The sequence below is a fragment of the Lemur catta genome, chromosome 5, assembly GCF_020740605.2.
Source record: "Lemur catta isolate mLemCat1 chromosome 5, mLemCat1.pri, whole genome shotgun sequence".
In the NCBI taxonomy this organism is placed as follows: domain Eukaryota; kingdom Metazoa; phylum Chordata; class Mammalia; order Primates; family Lemuridae; genus Lemur; species Lemur catta.
This window is the reverse complement of record NC_059132.1, coordinates 100178119-100199755: the sequence shown is the minus strand read 5'-3', so window position 1 is coordinate 100199755 and position 21637 is coordinate 100178119. Positions and strand designations below refer to the sequence as shown.

The window sequence follows — 21637 nt, the reverse complement described above, 5'->3', positions numbered from 1 at the left end:
TTCTCTGAACTCATTACAAAGAAGACAGAAATAGACTATATTCCTTGTACTAACAGTGGCACTGAGGAAAATGGAGAACTGTGAATTGCCTCTCAATATTTAATCACTCATTTATAGTATTTGGCATGAGTAGGCAAAGTCCCATAGCAATGAGATTTCTGACTGTATAAATCATATGGACCCAATGGTAACCCCTACCTATCAAGCATGAGTGCTCCCAACGTGGCACTAGGCACATAAAACGAGTTTCACTCACTTGCCTGTGGAGTGAATGCAGCAATAGCAGCACAAAACAGAACAGGAAACGAAAGCATTTTTTCACTCTGCCAGGACTGCTTCTTGGTGGCCCTCCTTGTCCCCAGTAAGACTCCAGGCTTCTTGCCCTGTTGTCCCTGGAAGAGCTGTCCTGACCTGCAGTTCCAGGGGGCCCCTTGGCCCTCGCTGCCTCACGCACAGCTCTGGCAGGCCCCGGCCTTGTCAACATTCCTCTAGTCCAGTCCCAACAACTCTGGGGTCTATTTCAACTACCCAGTTCCATCAATGAAACTCACCTGGTTAAAGGTAACTGGTTAAAGTGAGTGGGAAAAAATGGGCCAAACCTGGAAAGGGTAGGAGAGGTATGACACCCGCTTTCTGAGATTTGAGTCAACTGGAATTGCATGAGTCAGCACTCTGTCATGGGATTTCCTGCTCTGCCCAAGAGAAAATACTCTGACAAAGTAGTAAAATGTTAAATTACTAGGCCAGCATCTTCCTAAGTATGTCTCATAGTTAACTGATATAATGGAAGAAAAGGTATGGTTATAATTTTGGAATTACTGAATTCGTCAAATAAAGTTTTCCTTACGGTAGGACTTCTCAGAGTCTTGACTTATGCTAATATCATGAATCCCCAAGAACTTTACCCGAATTTAGTTAGGACCCTACCTTTGCTCTCTGATGGGCTGAAAGCTTTTTTTTTTTTTTTTAAAATCCTCTTCTTTCCCCTAACATGTAAAAATATTGTAGCTAGAGATAACTTTAAGCAATTTTTGCAAAGATACACAGAAATGCTTCAATAACTTTAACTTCGTACTTAGCAAGTACGAAGCACTCTACTGAGTGCCCCAAGAGTACCTGATTCAATTGAGTACAGCACTTCAGCATTTTCCCCTTTGTCCTTGTCCAGAGCTGTAACCTGCAACACCACTGAGCCGACAGCTGCTGATTCATACACCCGCCCTTCATAGGAGGAACTGGTGAACCATGGGGCATGGTCATTCGTGTCGCTGACATTGACAACAATCCTTGCAAAGTTGCGTTTTACAGGGACATCTTGATCCCGTACCTGAAAGAATCGATACGTTATCAATCCTGTTGGGGTTTTCCTTATAACTGATTAAAAATCATTCTCAAACACATGAAATCTTTCAGGACCCAAAGGTGGCAGAAGAGCGAGCAGAATGCCCGACCTACCATGACTGTGAGAACATGCTGGTGAATGGCTTCGTGATCTAGTTTTTCATTAGTATAGAGAGAGCCAGTTGCAGGATCAAGGCGAAATTTCTTCAGACTCAATGGGTCTATACTACTCAGCAGAGTGTAGCTTAGTTTGTTTTTTTCATCCTTATCCACAGCACTGATTTGCAAAATTTCTGTTTCTGGCACTGTATCTTCAGGAATAACAACTTCATACTTTGATGTAGCAAACTGAGGACGATGGTCATTTGTGTCTATTACTTTGATGAATACCTGTAATGAATGACAAAGTGACTCGTGTAATCATATTCCTAATTGTGATGTTTTAATATTTAAAGCAGGAAAAAAATCCAATGTACACTGATAAAAAACAATTATTTTAGCAAAATGAAACACTAATGAGAAATAAAAGCAATAAAAATCTAGAATCAAAAACTTCTTAAACCCTTCTCATTGAAGGGTGTGCCGACCCTCCCTCCCACTACACACCTCGGCTGAGGATCGCCCTGCTTCACCCACCACACTCTCCCAAACCTTCTCCTAAACCTGCTCAAACCTGGCATCTGCTGCTGCTCACCTGGATGCACAAAATCTGCTCTGTTGGTTTTTGAGTTTTACCTACAAACCCAAATCTACCCTGCCGTGTTCCAGTGCTTTGTCTACCCGGGTCTGATCTGTGCTGCTCTTCGTGTGGTGTATGGGGCTCTGCACGCCCCCCGACCCCCCATTCCCGTCTCCCTGTTCTCTGCCCCAGACTGAAAACCTAAACCTAATTACTGATTGTCCCCTTTGTCCCACACCTTCACAGGTCAACCCGGGCTCAGGAATCACTCTCCCATATTCTGACTACCTTTCCCTGCCAGCACCTCTTTAGATTATCAAAACCCTCTGAGAATGACTCGAAATAAGTTATACTTCTGTATAAATGAAGCATAGAAATGTGAGATTTACTGTGCCCCTGAGAAAGAAAACTAGAATATATTTCCTGGGTTTTATAGGAATTTTAGTCAATGTACATATTTCATACTAAGTTTTTAACTGTACTAATTAAAAATACAATTATTGGGAAAGAAGTGCAATACTAAGTATTCATTGATGTAATAAATAATGAATGCTTCAGGTAGATGTATCGTATTTAGCAATGAGAATGCTTGACACACCGGGCCATTCCCACTGCTTATTAAGTTCCTTCTGCTGGATTTCTGGTTAGTTGATTACATGAACAGGACTATAGTTACACTCTTTAAATCCTTCTCTTAGAATTATCCTGTTAGATTTATTACAATTCTTGATGCTTTTATTCTCATTTTCATGCTCTAAAATTTACCTTCAAGAGCTTATCCTTAAAGAGAGAGAAAACCAATTGATTCTGCTTGTCTCCAGAATGAGAACAGCTACTAACGAAATTGAAATTTTAATACCGCACTAGCACTTTTACATGACAATCTCAAAATGATCCCAAAAGCATACAGAATAGTGTACATATATCAATTTTACATACACAAAAAATCACAAGGATTTGGAAATAGAAATAAATTATTCACAAGTGGCTTTAAATTATCTACTCATTTATTAATTGAAAAGACATCCCAGACTACAATTTTTATCCTATACCACCACTAAATGATTTAGCAGATGATCTGTCTCACTTAAGCTTTAAAATAGTATAACCTAAAGCTAGAGAATTGGAAATCATAAGCATTTTAAACTCTACTGTTTAACTTCTTCCTTTTTCTTTTAGAACACAAATTATACACAAGCCTTTAGCTTCTATCAGTCTAATGTAAGCTCCAAGATGGTAGCATTTTTTGTCTGTTTTCTTTCTATTATTCAGTTTCAAAAACAATACCTGGCATATAACAAATGTTTAACGAATATCTGTTAAATGAATGGCTCTGCCTCCCCCTGAAACCTTATGATGGTCATTCATCCAGGAATGTTTCTTTTGTAGAGCTCAAATAGCCCACACTGAGAACCAAAGAGAATTATTAAAAAGAAGAGAAATTAAAAATTTAACATATAGCTTCTTAACATTTAAATTTGAAATCTCAGTAATCTGGCCATCTCTGTCATCAGACAGGAACAAATAAAAATGTTAAAGGAATTATTAGAATGATTTTATCAGTTATTTTACACAGTCCTAGTTAAGGTAGCCCAGGGGGAGGGGGAGTGTAAAAAAAGTGATTTAAAACATTAATCACTGTAACCAGTTTTATTGAAAATGACTTAGACAATTCATCCTCAACAGAGATGTATTTTACAGCAACAGCTGAAAAATGAGCACCAAATTAGAAGATTTTGATAGCAAATGGCAATGTAGGCTTCTTTTGTTTTTAAAGTCATCTCTCAATATCTTCAAAACTGCTTAATTATATCCAAAACCTAAATTGGGATTTGGAACTAATTTTCTTTCTCTAAATAAAAATCATTGGGGCTGGGCGCAGTGGCTCATGCCTATAATCCCAGCACTTTGGGAGGCCAAGGTGGGAGGATCACTTGAGACCAGGAATCCAAGACCAGCCCGAGCAACATAGGGAGACTCTGTCTCCACAAAAAAATAGAAAAATTAGCCAGGCCTGGTCATGGTGGCACATGCCTCATGCCTGTAGTGTGAGCTACTCAGGAGGCTGAGGTGGGAGGACCAGATGAGCCCAAGAGTTTGAGGTTGCAGTGAGCTATGATGTACTCTAGCCCAGACAACAGCATGAGACCCTATCACAAAAACACAAAACAAAACAAAACCCCCCCCCCCCGAAAAAAAAGCCTTGGCATAGTTTATAGTTGTAAACTGTATCAACATACTAACATACTTCTAATTTTAGAACCTCATAGGGCAAAATCAACCGCTCATATTGCCTGTGGGCCCTTAAATCAGAATGTTATCTGAATCTTCCTCTCACAAATCTACCATTAGTAATTCACTTACCTGAGTAAGGATAGTGGTGGTTCCATCTGTAGCCTCAACTGTGAGGTTATAGTTTGATTTTTGTTCTGCATCAAGAGGTTTGGCAACGATGATGGTTCCAGTGCCCTTGTCCACATCAAAGTGACTGTCATAGTTGCCACCTAGTTTAAATTAGGATAAAATCAGTAAAAACAGGTCACAGGATGAAAATCTGTCCTTTATTTTGTGGCTTTCTAACATTTAATGGTAGCGGGGAAAACCTTCTGATATACTGATCAAAGTGATTCCAAGAAGCAAGCATTCAGAAAGACAAGAAAAGAGCAGCCAATTAGAAAGACAATGCTTATTAAGGCAAAACTGGACCCCTAACTGTCAAGGATGCAACCAACTGAGAGGAAGCCAGAAAGCAACTCTGAAAACAGAAAGCGCTGCTAATATTGCCAAATGAGTTACTTTCAATTTGCTTTTTCAGGGGATCTGAGCATCTTCAATTTATATCTCAGTAGCTATATGAAACATCATTGGCCATTTAAATGTTTAAGTATTCAAAAAAAGTTTTTTGATATTTTGAACATATTGCCCTAGTAAAATAACTATTAAAAATAAATGTTGCAGTAGGATCCCTTAAGCCGAGGAGTTTGAGGTTGCTGTGAGCTAGGCTGACGCCACGGCACTCATTCTAGCCTGGACAACAAAGCGAGACTCTGTCTCAAAGAAAGAAATAAATAAATGTTAACTCTGGAAAAAAAAAAACGTAGTTAACTTCAATTAATCCTGGCTACTATACACTATCTGAAAAGAATTTATTTTCCCATTCTTGTCAAATACAAAGCTTAATGAAGCAAAAGTTTCTGTCCTACTAATACTAGCCAAATACATCCTCAATTATATTCTAGATAAAACCATTGAACTTGAGACACTTATATTAATGAAATGTAATGGAATGAAAATAAATGTTTAATGTCATGATGAAATTCTACTACTAAATCTAACCAAAAAACAAAACAACGCACACACAGTCTTAAGCCAAACCTAAAACTATGGATCTAGGGGTGTACTAAGTCAACGTGTTTGCAGTTGGAATGGGTGACCATGTGCACACTATGAGAAGAAACAGCGATGAAAGAGAGTCACTGGAAATAAGTTCTAAAAAAAAAAAAAACAATGCATTTATTTTAGATCTCATAATCTGAGGCAAATTATGTGATCTCAGCAGATACCTTCTGCTGTACAGTTCAGGTCACAAGTCATCTGAAAGATGTAAAAAACTTCTCTAGCAAAGGTGTCTCCTGGCCAGCCAAAAAGAAGCAAGCAAGCATGGAAAGCAAGCACAGAATAAGAACAGTCAATCAAACTAGCTCCAAACACCATAAGTATTAAACTGCCAAGTCAGATACTGCGTAACAGCAGCCTCTTGATCTGGATATGTGATAAAAGTTAACAGAAGCAAACAAGCTACTTTGATTACAGATAACTATGAAAATAGTTGTTTTCTTCCCTCAAAACTAAACTGTAATGGTTTCACAGGTGTTGATGATATCAATTATTTCATATACTACCCCAAACTGGGGTAACAGCCCAGCCTTTGACTGTGAAAGTTCAGAGAGGCAAAGCCTGCCCTGTTGGCATCCCAGGTCCCCACAGTCTGCATCCCTTCAGCTTCAACCTGCTGAAGGAGCGTTTGGGGGTAACATGGCTAAGGGGCAGAGGAGGAAAAATGGACATAAAGTTCCAGCTAGAGCTGAGTCGCAACACATACTTTTGATCTTAAATACTCTTGTAATTAAAATATTGTGAAGAAACAGAAGGAAAAAAAAATCTAAGATGCTAAAGTTCAATGTGAATTTTTTACAGCATGTTGAATATGTCTGAGCTAAACTGGATGACGGAAAAGGAGAAGAAATGGCTTATTAAGCATGTAAATTTTATTAGTAGATGGTGAATTAATCTAATGAACCCTGCTTCCTTTTGAAAATGAGATAAATAAAACTAAAATAGCCATAGCTGGTACTTTAATTTAAAGTTATAGAAAACAAAATTTGTAAGCTTATTCCCTACAAAATAGTGACATGCGACAATTACACAGGCATAGTTACCTTAAATGTTCCAATCATATTCACTAAAAATAATAATGTGCCATATGTTATGTATTAATAATTAAAAATTAAGAAGCTGTGCTTTTGGACCAAAACATTTAGGTTTTTCTGTAACTCCTTGATGCACATTTTAAAAACTTTACTTTTACATTAACAACTCGGTGGATAGAGAGCACCTATTTTAAATCAGTTTAATATACACTGCACACTGTGAAAAATTTTACAATCAAAATATTATAGTTTAAAGCAAATTCTCCACCTATAGGTGTTACTTCCAATATTAAATCATGAGATGTGCACAAAACTCAGACACCCATACGCAGGTTCTCCTCAGTGTAACCTAGCAAAGATAACCACCACCACGAGGAATGCTTACCAATGATGTCAAACCAGAGAGGTGTGCCAGGAGGCTCCACAGATATCACGCCAATCATGTGAGCAACTGGATCACTTTCCATGACAGTAAAGGTAAAAAACGATTCTTCAAATGAAATTGGCTCCAGGGACGGTTTGGGTTTGGAGATCCATTCAATATGGAGTCTAGTGGTGGACGACTTTTGCGGGCGACCATTATCAACTGCCTTAATCTATAAAAATATACCCAGAGGGGACACAAAAAGCAAGTCAGAGTTACAGCCCATAACTGAAGCATAGATTGGTTCGGTCTTAAAGTGGGCCAATTTCAAACATTTAATATCTGTATACCATGTGTTTAATGCTTGATAAAAAGAGCAACCACTTCAAGACCATACTCAACATAAAGAAGCAAATGGAGTGACAATTGAAAAGGAAAAACAAACTCATACTTCTCAAGCAGTATCAAGCACTGCCTGAATGTTAGGTCACAAACACTGAAGCCATTTACTTTAGGAATAAAATTTTAAGAGAAGAAATCCATGACTAGGTTTATCGTTAAAGTATGTTTTAAGAAATTCAAAGGGTATGATCTTAACTCACTGAAAGAATATCATATTCTCCAGCTCCAGAAAACTTTTTGGATGAAACCACTCCAGTTTTTGGTTCAATAAAAAATTTGCCATGCTCATTGCCATCTTCAATGCTGTAGGAGATTTCTGCATTGGGACCTTCATCTTTGTCTGTAGCTATGACACGATAGAGAGGCTCTCGTTTGGAGTTTCTTTCTCGGTCTGGTTTTTCTCGGTCTGGTTTTTCCCGCTCTGGGAGTCTGATTTTGTAGAACTTTTGTAGGAACTGAGGTTTGTTGTCATTTTCATCCAGGATTTTCACAATTACTCTTGCAATGGTTGATCTGGGGGGACTACCATTGTCGGTCACGGTAACCTGTTTTTTAAAGGTAACATATCAATAAACGTTTTTAAGATATCCTGCATAAAAAGTGAATACCTTCTTCCTAATGGTAGTCAGCACCTGTGCAAGCTCTACGGTACACAGGCCACCTCCTCTCATTCCGGCAACAGCCCTGTGAGGAAGGAAGGCAACTCCTCCCTTTTTTACAGAGGGACTCAGAGAGGCTAAGAAAGAAACAGCTGTTCACTCTCACTCTTTCCTGACCATGCCCTCTCTTCTCAAACTACTGTAACTGTAAAGTGAACTTCACCAAAATGTTAAGTAAGCTTCCAAAAACTTAACAATTATTTAGGCAGTGGAAGAGATACGTGAAAATTCTAATTTAAACGTTTAAAGAGTTCACTTAAAAATAATATATACTCTATATACTTAAAAATAAAATCTCCACATGCCACATTAAAAAATTGTCACTTGTAAGCTTCATCAGTAAAGTCTGCCAAATCATCATTTGAAAGTACATGTTAAATAGTACACCTTTTAATACTAGTTATCACCATTTTATTTTGTTGGGCTGTTTTCTTACATACAAGTTTTTAATGCTTTATAGTTACATTTGCTCCGTGTGTTCGAGTATAAAGTACAAAGACTGGAACAGAGTGCAAGACAGTGGTCATGTATTCTGGGAAAGGACTGGGGAGGGGCAGGGATAAAGGACATACAAACTATATTCATGAAGTTTTCTTTATTTTCCTTTTTATTATATTAATGATCAGAAAATAATATAACAAAATATTAACAGCTATAAATACTGGCTAATGGGAATAAGATTGTTCTTTCCCGTGATAACTTATAATTACAAATATTTTTAAAATAATTGAAAATAAAGAAATGCTTACTTCTAATATGTGTTCATCTTGCTGTTCTCGGTCTAGTTTCCTTGATGTCGTTGTGATGAGACCTGTAAAATGATAATAGTTCATTAATACTCACAAAATAAGGTCAATTACAAAATATTGTAATTAAAACTACACTCTTGTAAAAGTCTGAGCAAACCTCTAACTTTTTCTCAAGGGAAAAAAAATGATTACTAGAGATATTTAATTTTTAGGTATGATTATTTTGTCTACAAACAACAATATATTTCTTCACTTTAATGATTCTTAAACACATTAGATAAACAAGTATTAAGGAAGAAGAAAAACTCAAACCAGTTACATTTTCTACTTGTTAGTAGTTTCAATATATATTTTGTCAGAAAAGATTTTTAAAAAGTGAGATGAAGTTATGAGGATTTCAATCTCATCTATATCTCCTTTAATTGCTCCAGAGATAACTAAGAATTTATAGAAACAACTTATATAACTATGTTAAAATGACCATTGAAAAACATAATGTTAACTATAATTTATTACCTTAGAACCATCTACCCTCAAAACTGAAAACCTGTTATAAAAAGTTAATATGATCTTCTGGGTAATAGTACTCATTTAGTTCCTGATAAAAGAAGAAAGTAAGTGATTCTCCAAGAAATTCCATATTCTTTATGTCTTTAATTTTCTTATCAAACTAGAATATCTGTAAATTTCAACTTCACTCTAGAACTTTAATTTTAATAACTGTCTGAATAGTCAACATATGTTGGAACCTAGAAGACCATTAAAATTGATAAAATGTATTCTTGTAAAACAAACAAATTCCCCTAACCACTAAAATATCCTCTCCAATCTGTGTTGACCACAGACAAGGGCATGTTGAGCGATCTGTACATTAGACCTGAAGATCAGGTAAAGCCTGTGTGACATGACAACCGACAGGGCTAAACTTTCTCCTGCCAGGCATTCTAGCTTTTTCCCACAGGGAAACATTTCAAATAATTCATATTTAGAAACAGACTGTATCACTCTAAATTATTTTTATCCTATAACCCTAACTAATTTCAAAGGACTACCAATTTTTTTACTTCCACCATCATTTAAAAAAATAAGTAACATTTTAAAGGCTATTCAAAATGTTTCTCTAAAGTTGTAAATGAGAAGTTCGTGTTTTCATTGAATTCAAAGTTTTTTTTCTTAAACAGTTACTAAGGATCTAGATCAACATGATCTTCCTCACAATTCAATGAAGCAGCGCTGTCTACACAAGAACAACAAAAGACTATATAACAGCTAGATACTGGGATTTTTCCCAAACCATACTTACATAACAAATCACAAGGGTCTTAAGGAAAATGCTTCACATGCTTAAGGGTGTGAACATGATGCTTAAATGTGGCACAAACTTTATTTTCATTAGTCAAAAACCTTTTAAGTGAATCCCTTTTTTTCTATCAAAAATTTGCCACCCTCTTGTGACTGCAGTTTTAAATAGTTCAAGAATGACAATAAATCACATTTATTAGTTTCACCTAATTGTTCTAAAGCATCCATCACAAGTAGCTATCAATGGTAATATCACATGGAGCAACAGCATGACATGCTCACAAAATATTCTCTGCGTAACACTTAATCATTCAGCAACAGCACTGCGCAAATATCTGTTAGCAAACACAATTCCCCACTTTACAATTTATTTACAGCACATCAGAAGGCTAACAAAAGGCGTGCCTACATCCATACTACCATATACAGCCAAAAAGTAACCCGAATATCTCCTTCCCAGATTTGAAATTATTTGTATGTTCTATATGCTTCAAATTAATTCTCTGATAACTCAGATGGAACATTAATTCCATTCAAATGCAATGAATTATAATGCTCCTTTCTTCTCCATTTCAGCCTGACTACTCCTATTCACTTCTTCAACTCTCAGTTTAACCTGAAATGAGTGTAAGCTCATTTCCAAGGCCTAGTCTGACAGGGCTAATCTGGGTTCTGCTGCTGGGTTCTCTGAGCCCTAAATTTCCTCTATCACAGCATCATCCAACAGTATTATAGTCACTCATTTAAAAGTCTTCTATGTAGCAAAGCCCACAAGGACCTCTACAATATTTAAGATCTTTTCCTGTGGCTAAAATTTGAAGCAATAATTCAATAGTAAATATATTTATCAAAATCCAAATTTTGATCCAGATCCAAATCCACATATGTCTTAATCCTATATAGCAAAAAAAGCAAAATGTTCCAAGATTTTGATTGTGCTGACACTGCTTTGCAATGATTACATCCCCTCCCCATTATGAGTTGCCACTTCCCTGGGCTCAGCTGGCGATGGAGAAACCTGGTTCATCACTGTTAGTTTATGGCTTCATCTGAAGACCTAAGAATCAAGTCTCTCTGTTAACCAGGACTTTTGAAGAATCATTATGCTACTAATTTACATATTTTTGATTCTAAAATCTCTTGCTAAGCACTAAAAATTAATAAGTGTATGTTCATAAACAATAATGATGTCATGTGTACCAGCTCACAGACATCCACCACTTGTTCTGCTTGCATTGTTACTCAACTTACTTTTCAGAATGTCTTCCCCAAATATGTTACTTTGAGACACATACATAAAACCCTAAGACAAGGCTCTTGTCCTCAAAGGCATACAATTTATTTAAGGATACAGCCGTCTTAGTAAAAGGTAGAGATGGGTATTAGACTCATAGCTCCTGGTTTAGCCAACACTAATTATGTGCTTCCCAGGACCCAGCTCTAGGCTAAGGATTTTATATTTCACTTTCACTGGATAATCACAGCAGCCCCATAAGGGAGACACTAGCATACTATCTTCATTTTAAAGGTATCTGAGGCTTAGAGAGGTAAAATCACAAAGCCAGTAAATGGCAAAGCTGAAACTGAACCCCAAGTCTGTCTGATTCCAGAGTCCAAGCTCTTAATTCACATAAATAACTGTAAGTGTATATTCATAATTATATATTTAATATGTAAAATGATTACACAATAAAATTATTCAGTGCATACATGTGGCTTTCTCACATTACTCTCGGATTGGAATGTTCTCTCTACCAAACTCAGCTCCTTTGTAGGAGTCCGCGGGGCTCTATCACTTCTTCATAATGTTTTATGAATCACAGCACTATTGTGATGAACCTTTGACTGTAGGCATGCACTTTAGATATGTGATTTTCAGCCATTTTCCCCCCACTGATTTCTCTGAAACACTTTCATATATTCTACTTTATGCTAAACATAAGAACTGTAACTGTGGCATATTTAGTGGTAAAGGCAGTGTTTGGTTGAAGTTTTAGGGGCCTTCAGTATAGACAGGCTAATTTCCTCAGCAGCTGTTGCTACCACGATCTGGAAATTGGATTTCTACCTTTCAATCCTGACTTTGGCAGGGATTGCTCCCAGGACATTCAGTACGCTTTAACAATCAGCACCATTAGGACAATTACAGTAAAAAACCTGTAATACACCACTGAGTAGACTGTAAAACTTACATTGCTTGAGCAACTTTTGGACAAGGAGCGCTACAAAACCCAGCAAGGCGAGACACTGGCGTGAGACATACATATGTACGTACATATGCAACACATACACACATTTTTGTGCACGGAAGTTCTGACAGGTTAAACTCTGAAATACTGCCTGTGGTTACTCCTGGGAAATGGAACAGGTGGCTAAAGGAAGAGGGGCAAAAGGAGAGGGCTCTTCACTTTTTACTTTATACACTTCTTCATTGTGGTTATCTTTAATTTTTAATAAGTACATAAAGAAATTTAACCAATAAAATATTTTAAAGCTCAGAGCAAAAAGAAATACTGTCTCTTGGTTGAAAACTAATCTTAAGCTGGAAAGTTCCAAATAAATGATTTCTTTGAAGCCTAAAATATATGGCCATGTGTATAGAAGGTTAAAACTTCTTGGAAACACTACAGTGGCATACCTTAAACAACTTTTTCTAATGTTTTTGAGTTGAAACAAATTTTTAATGACACCTATCATACATGCTCAAATATTCCCATACTGTGAAATCAAAGTTTGCTACAGCCAGAGGGTCTCTTACAATCCTCTAGCCCAAATCCTACACTTTAAAAATTGGGGAAATGAGGTGTAGGAATATTAAATAAATTCCTGAAGTTCAGAGTTAGCTGTCGAGGGGAAACCAGCATTGAGCTCTGACCAAAGAAAGTTTTCAGAAGTCTCTCTATTGCTCTAGCCCTTTTCAACCAGGTATGCAGCAGAGTCATGAGGTACCACCCCATGCCAGAGCCGCCAAATCACAATCTCCATTAGGACCCAGCTTGTAAAAGCTCATAAAGGTTTCCAAGTGACTTGGAGATCCATTCAATGCTAACCTTCGCAGTCTAAGTGCTTACAGAAGTTGAAAAAAATTCACTCACTTAATAGTTTTGTTTTTAGTCATTATAATAATTACTACTGGACATATTCTGGGACAAAGTATATTATCTATTTCTTAAAAATACTATTTGAGATACACAGAAACCTAACAGGACTATAAATATATGAGAAATATATCATATACATAAGAACAATAATTAACATTACAGAAAATACTTCACCAATGTGGCCAGGGGAGCGTAGCTTAAGATTCCAACTGCTCTTAAATTACTTATCAAGGCCTAAAACATCTCCCAGAATCTTCTTGGAAAGTCTGCAACTATTGACCAAATCCTTAAATCTTGTTAGAACGTAAGTTAAATGAAATGTAGTCTTTCCAACAAAACAAAGAAACAAACAAACAGGAATCTAAATGGCTATATAAATTTCCATTTAACAGCATATTTTCTGTCTTTTTGGAAATACATATTGTGGTGGCTTGAATGGTAGCTGCTGCCCAAAAGATACGTCAAATGTGGAATCCGTGAATGTGACCTTACTTGGAAAAAGGGTCTCTGAAGATGTAAATCAAGGACCTCAATTTAACTCCAACCTCCAAGATGAGATCGTCCTGGATGTATGGTGGGCCCTAAATTCAATGGCAAGAGTCCTTTTAAGAGAAAGGCAGAGAAAGATTTGGGACACAGAGACACAGGGAAGAAGAACATGTGAAGACAGACTGGAGTGACACTGTCACAAGCCAAGAAATGCCTGAAGATTTGAGGGAGCAAAGAAGACTTCTCCTTCTAGGGACTTCAGAGAGAGCATGGCTCTACTGACACTGATTTCAGACTTCTGGCATACAGAATTGTGAGAGGATGCATTTCTGGGTGTTTTTTTGTTTGTTTTTTAAAGAGATGAGGTCTCATTCTGTCACCCAGGGACATGATCATAACTCACTGCAGCCTCCAACTCCTGGGCTCATGCGATCCTCCTGGCTCAGCCTCCCAAGTAGCTGGGACTACAGGTGCCCACCACTGCCTAGCTAGTTAAAAATAAATTTTTTTTTAGAGACAGGGTCTATGTTGCCCACACTGGTCTCCAACTCCTGGCCTCAAACGATCCTCCCACCTCAGGCTCCCAAAGTGCTGGGATTACAGGCATAAGCCACCATGCCGCATCACTAGAATATTCTCTTTAGTTAAAAACATTTACTTGGGTTCACCCTACATCTGCCAAACTGTCCTTTCTATTTTAGCCGTAACTCTAACTCCTCTTACACAGAAACTAAGAAAAATAATAAAATGCCTACTACCAGGATAAATGAACATAACTTGTATAAAATAAATATTAAAGATATGAGAGGTTAGACTTTAGAAGTGTTTTAGAACTTCACAGGACATGTATTTCAAACCTTGGGCTCCTGTATAATTTTTAAAAAATTTCCCGGGTGTACTACTGAGCCTTTTTTGAGTTAGTTAAACTATCAAAGAACTACAGGGACTATCCAAATGTACGGAGAATAACGATGGCAATGCAATTAGTAATTATAATGATTTTTAAAATGAAGCATTTAAGTAAAACAAAGTGCCGTGAGGTAGAGAAACAGCAGACAGTAACTGCAGAATTCCAGGTAACGCGTGACTGTCGCTGTGTCAGCACTTGTTCTATGGGACATCCTGGTCTACAGCTCTGTACTCAACCAGCTTCCGTAAAATGAAAATGGCCTCAGGACAAGGCTGCTCACTGCAGTTGACGAGCTCACAGCTGGAGTCCTGAGATCTGCACAGTGGGCAGGCAGAGGGCGTCACAGGCAGACAGGGGAGGGACAGAAACTAAACCAAGGGCAGCATTTATCTGTTCAAAGTCTTATGGTTCCTCTTCCAACAGGAGAAAGGGAAAATCATTCAAATGTGGCTAATTTAAAAAATCTTTTACCAGTCAACCGGAAAGCATTACACAGCAACCACCCCCTCAGTATCAGCCTTGGTCCTGTGGTAGATACAGTAAGTGAATAAGGGGTGGCCCTGGCCCATAAGGACCTGGGCCAGGGCTGGATCCCCGAAACACAGGCTAGACCAGAGCCAACACTGGAAAGGCAGAGCTGACCTGCAGACTGGCAGAGAGGACATCTCTTCCCTCCATTCCCCTTCTAAAAATACGGACTTGCTTGTAGGTCATGTGCAAATGTTCAACTTTTCCTACATTATCACTCAGCATCCAGGCCCTGAGAGCTTCAGACTGTGGGCTCAGAGACACTCTGCAGCACTGAGCTGTCTTTATCTGGGTGGTGTTCTAGGACCACATTTAACTGTGGCCTGGTGAGAGCTCTTTTGGCAGCTGTGGCCATCTGAGCAGCTATTGTTTGTCACTGTAATACTGGTGCCGGCAGGATTAGGCTTGGAGCCAAAGATGGAATTAATTCTATTCATAGACTGTCGAGGCTGGAAAGCAGCTCAGAACTCATTTGGTTCAAACTTCCAGAGTTCCAAAGAAAACACTAATAAAATTAATCAAAAGACTAAAGTCACACACGGAGTGGCTGCGCAACAACTTGTACCCTAAAATCTCCGGACTTCTCTTCTGATTGTAATTCTATCTTACTAGCTGTTTCTTGTTAAAACTGATGGTATTAAAACATAAGATGAACACAAGTTCAACAGCAAAACTCAATCTATGGGGAACTGCCCTCAGCATTCCTATAAATGTCAGACCTAACAAGTACAGAAACAAAGGGGGAAGGGACCCAACAATTTGTAAGGTTAACATCATGTTGACATAAAGAGTAATCTCACTTAGGCACTTTAAATGCAAAATCTTAAATATAATTTTAGCAAATGATATTCAGCAACATATAAAAAATCCAAATGCCTCTTGATAGAATCTATCCTAAGGATTTAATCAATTTTAGTTGGAAAAGCATGTTATTATCAACATGTGCAGAAAAGGCATTGACTAAAATGTGACTTTGTTCAGATTTTAGGGATAATACACTTCTATTTTATAAAATACAAATTAGTATGAGAAACAGGTAAGAAAAAGCTATAGATTCCACCTTAAAATATTTGCATATCATAGTAAAAAGACTACACATAGGTGAACTTCTTTTTAAAAAAAAAAAAATGAATTCCTGCCATTGTAACTGGACTGGCCCTTCATTTCCTTCCTTTGCAGCTATCAAATGTTACCGGAAACACTTGGAAGTTGTTTGCAGCTGTAACTATTTCCTATTACGCTTTTTTCAGTCTCCGTTCCAGCCGCAATAAAATGCCATTTACTTTGGTTCAGAAAAAAATAGCTGTAAAGTGATAGTGGACTAGCACATGAGGAGAACCCAATATACTTATTAGCTATCACAGCATCTTGTGACTTTGCGGCGCTTTAGGGATTACTACATATAAACTGTATCTTTATCCAATCTGTCTGCAATCAAAAATCACATTTTTATACTGAACATAAAATAATTCTATATTATATACTATTCTACAATGTAACAAATGAACAAAAAATGTGCCACTGGATAACACTGACTTCTACAAAGCATACAAAATTGTAATTTAGTAACATGAACATGAACATCTCAACAAAGAATATGGGATTAAAAAAATAGAGAAAATTGCAAAGATTTGGTAAGTACACATATAGCCACTGTATGAGCTAGAATTTGGAGCTCTGAAATACTTTCAACAGGACACACCAACACAAAGAGGTTATGAAAATCTCAAAATTTAGGGATATTTTATCTACTAATGAGAGAAAGTTATTTCTCAAAGTAAAAGCAATCTAACAGTATACTATCAACTTGCTAATCTTATCTGAGATTTCAACATTGATAACTAATATTCTAACTGCCCTTTTTTTTTTTTTGAGACTGGGTCTTGGCTCTGTTGCCCAGGCTGGAGTACAATGGTGTGATCACAGCTCACTGTAGCCTCAAACCCCTGGGCTCAAGTGATCCTCCTGCCTCAGGCTCTTGAGTAGCTGAGACTACTGGCATGTACTACCACATCCAACTAATTTTATTATTTTGTAGAGACAGTGTCTCACTATGTTGCCCAGGCTGGTCTTGAATTCCTAGCCTCAAACAATCCTCCTGCCTTGGCCTCCCAAAGTGCTGGGATTATAGGTGTGAACCACCGCACCCGGTCTCTAACCACTATTCTTTAAATAACAATTTTAGGCCAGCCTTGGTGGTTCACACCTGTAATCTTAGCACTCTCAGAGGCCAAGGCAGAAGGATGGCTTGAAGTCAGGAGTTTGAAACCAGCCTGAGCAAGAGCAAGACCCCATCTCTACTAAAAATAGAAAACATTGGCTGGGCGTGGTGGCATGTGCCTGTAGTCCCAGCTATTCAGGAGGTTGATGCGAGGGGATCGCTTGAGCCCAGGAGTTTGAGGTTGCTGTGAGCTAGGCTGACGCCATGGCACTCTAGCCAGGGCAACAGAGCGAGACTCTGTTTAAAAAAAAAAAAAAAAAAAAAAAAAAAAAAACCAAAACCTCCCCCCACCCCCCGCAAAACCCAGAATTTTAATGATCCAGAAAAGCAAAATACATATCATCTTTTCTAAGCATTCTTGCTTAGAGCAAAAGGGAAAAAAAAAAAAATCAATATGGCTTACCTAGTCCTACTAGTAAATACATCAAAAATCAGGAATCAGGAAACTATAGCTAACTTGTTTTTGTATGGCCTATGAGCTATGAATGGCTTATACAGTTTTAAATGGCTGAAAAAAGACTTTTGTGATACATGAAAAGTATATGAAATAGAAACTTCAATGTCCATAAATAAAGTTTTACTGGAACACATCCATCCTCATTCATTCCATATTGTCTGTGGCAGGTTTTGTGCTACAAAGACAGCTGAGTACTGTGACAGAGACTGCATGGCCTACAAGCCAAAAATATTATGCCCCTTTATAGAAAAAGTTAAATGACCCCTCCAGTACATAGTTAATAAAACTAAGTTTAAACATCTTCTGTTTTTCAGAAGCTTTGTGTTTTCTGGTCTGAAAGTACCATGTAAATAAGGTTAGCCTCAAAAGCAACTATTATATTCTACAGGAATTCTTAATACAAAGAATAGATAAGCTACAGAAAAACTGGCCCCCAAACCACACACCAAACCCAAAGGCACACTGCATGCGAGTGGCACTGTGTACAGAGAAGAGGCAGTTACGAAATTCATGTGTGTCTGGCTCGACCTCCCAGTGCAACACATGCATGTGAGATACCCATGTCAACGTCCCTCTGACTCCTAATGAAAGTTTTGTTCCAGCCTTATCCACACATGATGCCAAAAGAAGGTAAAAGGGTGGACCAGAGAATGAGACAGAAAGGTGGCAAAAGGAAGAAAACCAGGCTTTGCTGGTTTCTCTCTGGCTGTCTCCTTCAAGCTCAATTCTCAAAGGGAACAGGCCTAAGACAGTGGATGGAAATTGCTCAAAGAGAAAGAACCAGCAGGACTCACAAGAGTCTAACAGCTCAACATGCTCCAAGTTCAATAATGAGATGAGATTTAGAGTAAGGATCACCCTCCAAAATACGTGAAATTTTAACCCTACAAAATTAATAAAGGAAAAGCTAAGAAACATTAAGCTGAAATAGCCTCAAAATAGTTTTTAAACTATTTAAAATTTTAAGTGGATAGAAATAGATGTAGCAGTTGTCAAAGAGCCTAGACCCTTTTAATATGCACATGTAGACACATAGAAATCTCATACACAAACATACACATATATTCAAAAAAGGATGCCCTACCTTTACTTGCTAAACATTTCTGTTTTTTTAAGACAGGGTCTCAATACATTGCCCAGCCTGCTCTCAAATTCCTGGGCTCAAGTGATCCTCCCAGCTCAGCATCCTCAGTAACTGGGACTTACAGGCTCCAGCCACCATACTTGGCTTTTCCATGCATTTCTGGTGAATGTATCTTTAGCCACAAAATAGAATTCTTTCTCAGTGTATTTGTTCCCAAATAGGAAGACGTACATCAATGAATGAAAAGAGGTAAAAAGTAACACATTTGTTAGGTAAAATCAGTGGCTTAGTAAAATGGGCAACGAAAGGTACATGTATATGCACATCCACTCCTATAATATTGTGTCAAGTTCACCAATAACTATAATAAAGTGATTTTTCTAAAAACACAGCATTTAATAGTTAAGGGAAAAACCCAAGTTGCACATAAGTGTGTATGGTATGCTACTACCTGTGAAAAAGAGAAAAAAATAATGTATTCTTACTTGCTTATATGTGAGTGAAATAAAATGCAAAACATTAGCCTCTCAGTGTTTTAAAAAGTGCAGGCTTTATTATTATTAAGGTATGGTGAGACCAACAGTTCAGGATATGACTCCCACTGAAGGGTTTGTTCCTTCCCCAAGAGGCTTGTCACCCCACTGAAATACCGACAAGGCAGTGCAGGGCCACACAGGGAAGCTCCAGAGTCACTTCAGAGGCAGAAGGAACAACGGAAAGCGTGGGCAAGGGCCTTGATTGTGGTTTCCAAAAGGCTAGGCAAGGCAGAGTAAGCAGGTTTAGGATGGGCTGGTTTGAATAATTTCAAAGGCTCTGGGACACAGGAGCTGTCCCTAATAGTCAGGTACTTCGCCCTGAGAAGACCCGGGCAAAGGAACAGGGGCTTAGCACCATAAAGGTGGTAGTTTGAAGACAGGGCTCCGGGTTGCTTAGTTTGCATGTGAAAAGCACTCTTCTGGGCCAGTCACTAGCTAGCGGTCTCTAGCCCTAGGAGGGGCAGCCTCTCCCCAGCCAGTGAGGCCTCATGAGCCAGAGCATCAAGGGATGGGCAATAAGAAAATACAGTTAATATACTAAGGCAGGGGACTGAGTGTCTGGAGAGCTGAGTAAATATCCCACTGAATATCTTTTTGTGCCTTTTGAATTTTGTACCACATTACTATTTTAAAAAAGTAACTTAATTTATGAGGTGTGTTATGTGTGTGTACACGTCACAAACACACATGTACTTTCCAGTCTTGGTAAGCAGAGTATGCTGATAATGAACGGCATTCTGGGGAACTTGAGGACTGCCATTCAGGCTATTAGGTACAACACAACGGCACAATTTTGGAAGACATACAAAGTATGTATATACTGATTTATATTTCTACAAACTCCAGAAATATATCCAGGATATTGCTAAGTTTCTGTTTAAAATAAATCTAGAATTTTATTTTTACTCCTTAAAAACACAAAAACCTTGGTTAAGAAGATTCACTATTTAATAAACGAGGTTTTTGTAGTATTAATATATACATATTTGCGGCACTTTTGAAATTGAAAAAGCATTTTTTTTCCGGATTAAAAAGCAATAGCTAACCTTCTAGGTCTAGTCAGGGGGTCAGATTTATGCTCTAACATAAAACCACCAAGAAACAGATAAAATAAATGAAATAGTTTACAGGACACTAGACATCAGGCAAAGAAAGATAATGATTCCTGAAAGACAGAAGCAAACAAGGTGAGATCTATGACTGCACCAGCTTACTGCCTTGAGACAGTTTGCAGACAGTTACTCCTGTGTGAAATCCAAGAAAAATGGAAGTGTGTGTCCATATAAAGACTTGTACTCAGTGTTCATAGCAGCTTTACTTGTAAATAGCCAAAAAGTGGCAACAACACAAGTGTCCATCAACACGTGAATGGATAAACAAATTTTATCTATGCAAGGGACATACAGCAACAAAAAGAAATACAGTACTGACATGCACTACAGATGCATGAATCTCAAAATAAATATGCTAAGTGTAAGAAGCCTTACAAAAAAAGTCTAAGAAGGCTTACTGAAAAAAAGGGTATATGCCATGAGTACATCAATATAAAATTCTAGGAAATGCAAACTAATATTCAGTGACGGAAAGCACATCAGTGGTTGCATGGGGATGGGGGCAGGGAGGAGGAGGGGACAGGGATTACAAAGAAGCATCAGGAAGCTTTTGGGAGGGATGGAGACATTCATTGCTTGATTATAGTGATGGTTTCTCAGATGTGTAAGATATGTCAAAACTTATCAAAATCAAATTGTTGTCTTAGTATGTGCGGTTTGTCATATGTCAATTATAGCTCAAACAAGCTTTTTAAAAATTAAGAGCAATACTAGGTTTGTAACAAAAACTTAAAAATTACCAAACATACAAATAAAAGAATAAGACTGTGGTCCTTTCTAAAGCACCCACATGTCTAAAAGTAACATTTCAAAGTTATCTGCCAATTCTAAGATGCATATCATTCCTCAAAGTTCAAATTGATTAACTTAGTAACTGAAAAGACACTTTGCAAGGGTGGTGTCAGTTTCCCGAGGTTACTTGTGGATAATGAAACTTGAGAAGCTCACACTCGTCCCTTTTGTTCAGGACTCCCCTTCCTCTCTTGGCCTTGACATACCACAAAGCTGTGAGCTCTGGTTTGCCAGGGCTGTGCTGCTGAAGCTCCAAACAATCTGACATTCTACACTCTTGTCTCTCTCCCACCTTGAGCGACTGCACAATTTATGTTAAAAGAAGCAAATTTACCCTAACTGATATTGTACATAATCAACTAAAAATGTTATACAAATTTACAGTGCCAACAGAAGTGTATGTATCAAGAAAAAGAAACTGAATACAATCTTTTGTTTGTACACCCTAAAAAGAAAACCCACGGCCAACCCTACTTATAAA

At 37.8% G+C, this 21637-nt stretch overlaps 1 protein-coding gene across 1 annotated transcript in view; it reads right to left on the bottom strand.

The window, feature by feature from the left end:
- FAT1 (FAT atypical cadherin 1) overlaps positions 1-21637 on the bottom strand; it is a 114662-nt gene that overhangs the window by 36294 nt on the left and 56731 nt on the right. Inside the window, exons 4-9 of the mRNA XM_045552343.1 lie at positions 8625-8686; positions 7417-7761; positions 6836-7046; positions 4385-4524; positions 1456-1731; positions 1117-1327 (exon numbers count right to left, since the gene is read on the bottom strand). Coding sequence (XP_045408299.1) covers positions 1117-1327; positions 1456-1731; positions 4385-4524; positions 6836-7046; positions 7417-7761; positions 8625-8686 — 1245 coding nt within the window. The remainder of the gene's footprint in view (positions 1-1116; positions 1328-1455; positions 1732-4384; positions 4525-6835; positions 7047-7416; positions 7762-8624; positions 8687-21637) is intronic.